Raw genomic sequence first — 5070 nt, forward strand, 5'->3', positions numbered from 1 at the left:
AGGGGGGCTCGCAGCGAGGGCAGGGGGGGCCTCGCAGCGAGGGCAGGGGGGCTCGCAGCAAAGGCAGGGGCCTCACAGCGAAGGCAGAGGCCTCGTAGCGAAGGCAGAGGCCTCACAGTGAAGGTAGGAGAATTGTAGTGATGAACAGATGATTTTTGCCAACCAGGTAAGTAATCTTTTGGTTGTGATCTCAGATATTTATGTCTGTATGAGAAACTCAAGCAGTCCAGATTAAATACTTGACAAAGACATGCTACTGAATCTCAAAAGAAACTCCAAACCCACAGCATGAACATGTAATAACTGGCCACTGTAAGTTCTTTAGTGACAGATGCAAGCTGAAATTCATTAGAAATCACAAGGGAAAGCAGATCTCGGTATTAGATGTGAATTAACAGCAGGGAAGAGAAGTGAAGAATCCAGAATTATGGGTGAGATAGATGAAGAAAGGGAAATGCTGATGAGGCAATAAGCAAAAACAATACTTACAGAGTTGGGGGAAGACCACTCCATAGAGAACGGAGTCCTTCTGTACGTGTTATTTTGATGAAGGCATCCTAGAAGAAAATTTACAAATAATTTCTAAGCAGTCTGGTATTAAGTTACATGGCTTCATATTTCTGATATGAAATGAAAAAATACCAGACAGGAACAAATGTAACATAATCAAAATAAGAATTTTTTTTTTTTTTTGATTTTTGTCTTGCAAGGTACTTGGTGACCCTGTCAATGCAGGTGCCACTTAAAAGCACTTGGTCCACACTGTAAAGTGGTTGGTGTTCGGAAGGGCATCCAGCTGTAAAAACCCTGCCAAAACATTCACAGAAGTCTGGTGCAGGCTTCTACCTGGCCAGCTCTTGTGAAACCATCCCACCCATTCTAGCATGGAAGGCAGACGTTAAACGATGATGATGATGAACCATTGATTTAAGATCAATATAAGACTAAATGAGTCTGTATTACAGTATCTCTCCATTTATCTAAGACTTGTGTTATCTGTGGGTTCTTATGTTCTAAACAATTTCTTCCTTAATCTTCCTTGGTCATCTTCTTCAGTTAGTATCTTCTACCATCAATTTACAGCACTTTTTCTCTCAGCAAGTAGAGACATAAGCATGGCTGTGCAGTTAGGAATTTAGCTTTGAAACCACACAGTGTAAGGTTCAATTCCAATATGTGGCACGTTAGACAATTGTCTTCTACTGTAGCTCCAGATAGACCTTGTGATTGAAAATGTGTGTGTGTTGTGCAATTAGACTGAAGCCAAAGCCATATGGTTGAATAGCAAACTTCTAAAACACAGAGCTATATATATATATATATATATATATATATATATACATATACACACACACATACCTACATCGTCATCATTGTTTAATGTCCGCTTTCCATGCTAGCATGGGTTGGACAATTTGACTGAGGACTGGTGATCCAGATGGCTGCACCAGGCTCCAGTCTGATTTGGCAGAGTTTCTACAGCTGGATACCCTTCCTAACGCCAACCACTCAGAGAGTGTAGTGGGTGCTTTTACGTGCCACTGGCACGAAGGCCAGTCAGGCGGTACTGGCAACGGCCACACTCAAAATGGTGTATTTTATGTGCCACCCGCACAAGAGCCAGTCCAGGGGCACTGACATATATATATACAACAGACAGACACACATACATATAGAGATAGAGAGATAAGAAATGAATGGGGTAATAGCAAAGCAATTCATCCAAGAGGGCAGTGACTTTTGTATAAAAAAACACAAATCAATAAAAAGCTCCCAGTACATATAAAAAAAGGTTGACAATAACAAGGGGATCCAAAAATAAAACTTAAGTCAAAAATAACACTATGACATATACAACAATAAAGTTTGGCCATTTTCATTATGGACCGTAGTATATGGTAAGGCACAGAACTGGTCCAACTCATACCAGGACGGAAAAAAAACCCCCCAGATATCATGATGATGATGATGAAGCTGAAGATGGAAATGAGAAATCTTAACTTACTATTGTTCCAGAAAAATGTCCTGGTTTGGAGAACCATGGCAGTGGTTTACCATTAGTTCCATTGGTACACGTACACATGTGCTCCATGAGTCCGTTGCAGTATATGAATTGTTGCCCTCGGTTCAAGGGTTGTCTTTGACTCTGTAACCGAATTTTTACAACATCTAGTGGTGTCACTGGAAATAAAGACGGAAACAGTAAGACAAAAATTTGATATGTCTGCAAGAAATACAGGGAGCAAGACAGAGAGCTAAAGATTCAGGGAACTTGGTATCATGTCTTTTTGACTATGACTCTCTCTCTCTCTCTCTCTTGTTGTTGTTGATTAGCTCCTGGTCAGTCCTGACCCAACAGCCCTATGATCAAAAATGTTACAGCCACAAAAATCAGGTTTGTTTTCAACCCTTTAGCATTTAAACCAGCCATATCCAGCCAAAATATTCTACTTGTTCAAACTGGCCAGATCTGGCCCTTCACACCTATCCTACAATATCATTCTAAACATTAACAGTTACCTCATAAAAATCTGACAACTAACAGACAATACAGGATTAATTCAAAACAATATGAATAAATAAGCAACACATTTAACAGAGTAATTTGAATGTTAAAGGGTTAAACATAGCGTATGTAAAACTATAATTAACCAAGAGTCTATACTATATTTTTAGATGGCAAGGTGAGGTTTGAGGGAGATTTGAATGCTATTTCTAGAAGATCAAATGATCGCATTGAAACTCCCTGTTTGACAACTGCCAGTATGTCTCAGTAAATAGTGAGTGTACTTATGTCTGTCAGTGGCTAGATAGCTACTTAAAACAGTCAGTAAAAGCGTGGTACATATTAATGAACTATCCTCAATTCCAAGTGACAGACATAATGTGTATGTATATGTATACATGTGTATATGTATAGAACAACTCTATACAATCCATATATCTTTGACCCATTGATGAAAATACACCACTACCTGGAAAATTTTAAAACTATTTTCATATTAATGTTTGTAATTCCATGTGTATATCTTTTTGATTACCTCCTTATTATGACTCTATATAATGTATAGAACAATCTGTGTGACATATTGATAGATGTATTAAGATATGTGGATGGGTGGAGAGAGACTTCCAGCTTCGCCTTACTGGTACTTGTGCCGGTGGCATGTGAACAAAACATTGGAGTGACTCCTGTGCAGGTGGCACATAAAAAACACCATTTCAGCGTGGCCATTGCCAGTACCGGTGGCATGTAAAAAGCATCCACTACACTCTCGGAGTAGTTGGCATTAGGAAGGGCATCCAGCTGTAGAAACTCTGCCAGATCAGATTGGAGTCTGGTGTAGCCATCCGCTTCGCCAGTCCCTAGTCAAACCGTCCAACCCATGCTAGCAATGGAAAGCGGACGTTAAACAATGATGATGATATACATGATGGACTCTCCCATCGAAGACAACATATGAGTGTTCAGCTTTTTTTTTTCTTTTGCCAAACAACCTACATAAATGATTTGTTTATAGTGATCGAAAGTATGTGCCATACATAAGCTCACTCCCTCCATTAAATTGACATCCTTGAACAGGTGCACAATGTACCATGCATCAGATGTCGAAGTGATCACAGAGCAACAAGAGATAAAGTATCTTACTCAAGAACACAATGCACTACTTATTCTAGGAATTGAAACCAGGATCTTGTAATCATGAGTGCAACACCATAACCACTAGACCACGTGTCCTCACTTCCTCTCACACACACATCACATGACCAACCAGACTATCAGATGTTACACATCACTGGTCACAATACACCTTGCATTGTTTTAACCTTCAAATAATGCCACCCTCTGGCTGGGCAAGCAGGCCAACATTCTCCCTTGATCAAAAGCAATGTGAAATGAAGTGTTTTGCTCAAGAACACAACATGCCACCCAGTCTAGGGATCGAACCCACAATCTCATGATCTTGAGTGCAACACCCTGACTAGTCCACACACTTTCGCATATATATACATACACACATACATATTTGTGCACATAGATACACAAATATAAATATACACAAAGGTGTATATATATATAAACATATTTGCCAGTACCTCCTGACTGGCCTTCGTGCCGGTGGCACGTAAAAGCACCCACTACACTCTTGGAGTGGTTGGCATTAGGAAAGGCATCCAGCTGTAGAAACTCTGCCAAATCAGATTGGAGCCTGGTGTAGCCATCTGGTTCACCAGTCCTCAGTCAAATCGTCCAACCCATGCTAGCATGGAAAGCGGACGTTAAACAATGATGATGATGATACATTACAATATTATTTAAGGCAGCGAGCTGGCAGAGTCATTAGCATGCCGGGCAAAATGCTTAGCGGTATTTCGTCTGTCTTCATGTTCTGAGTTCAAGTTCCGCCGAGGTCGACTTTGCTTTTCATCCTTTCGGTGTCGATAAATTAAGTACCAGTTATGCACTGGGGTCGATGTGATCGACTAATCCCCCTCCCCCACAATTTCAGGCCTTGTGCCTATAGTAGAAATGATTATTTAAAATAGTTTGAGTTGACTCCATGCAACGAGGTTTCTGTAAGAATCCTGTGAAACCTAAAGTCGCAAAAAGACAAATCAAACCTGTTTTAACTCATAATATATGTCATTCCTACTAAATGTGTTGAGTGCCTTTTTATTTTATTAGTTCACTCATAAAAACATATACATTTACATACATATTTACATTTAATACATACATGCACGCACACACACACACACACACAAAAAAAAATATACACACATATGATGGCTGCCCCCTCGTTATCGAGTATGGCCATTGCACGAAGCTTAACTTAACGGTGCTGTGATCGAATGTGACTTTTTAGCCCAGCCGAAGATCTACAATGTCTTGCACAGAGTTGGCATCCAAAACCTTTACTGGCAATAGCTGGCTGTTGTTGTAATTGGGCTCCATGTACCTTTGCGTGTCGTTTAAGTCCTCCTGCTGAATCACATTCCCTTCCACATGCCCGACAGACATGATTAGTATGGTGTGTAGCATCGTCACCAGCGGCCTGGTGGTCAATC

At 40.4% G+C, this 5070-nt stretch overlaps 1 protein-coding gene across 1 annotated transcript in view; it reads right to left on the reverse strand.

The window, feature by feature from the left end:
- The window catches only part of LOC106872606 (probable mitochondrial glutathione transporter SLC25A40), a 31602-nt gene that overhangs the window by 10498 nt on the left and 16034 nt on the right, over positions 1–5070 (reverse strand). The window contains exons 2-3 of the mRNA XM_014919642.2: positions 2006–2181; positions 490–557 (exon numbers count right to left, since the gene is read on the reverse strand). Of these exons, the coding sequence (XP_014775128.1) occupies positions 490–557; positions 2006–2181 (244 nt within the window). The remainder of the gene's footprint in view (positions 1–489; positions 558–2005; positions 2182–5070) is intronic.

This window comes from Octopus bimaculoides, chromosome 17 (genome assembly GCF_001194135.2).
Source record: "Octopus bimaculoides isolate UCB-OBI-ISO-001 chromosome 17, ASM119413v2, whole genome shotgun sequence".
Classification (NCBI taxonomy): Eukaryota; Metazoa; Mollusca; class Cephalopoda; order Octopoda; family Octopodidae; genus Octopus; species Octopus bimaculoides.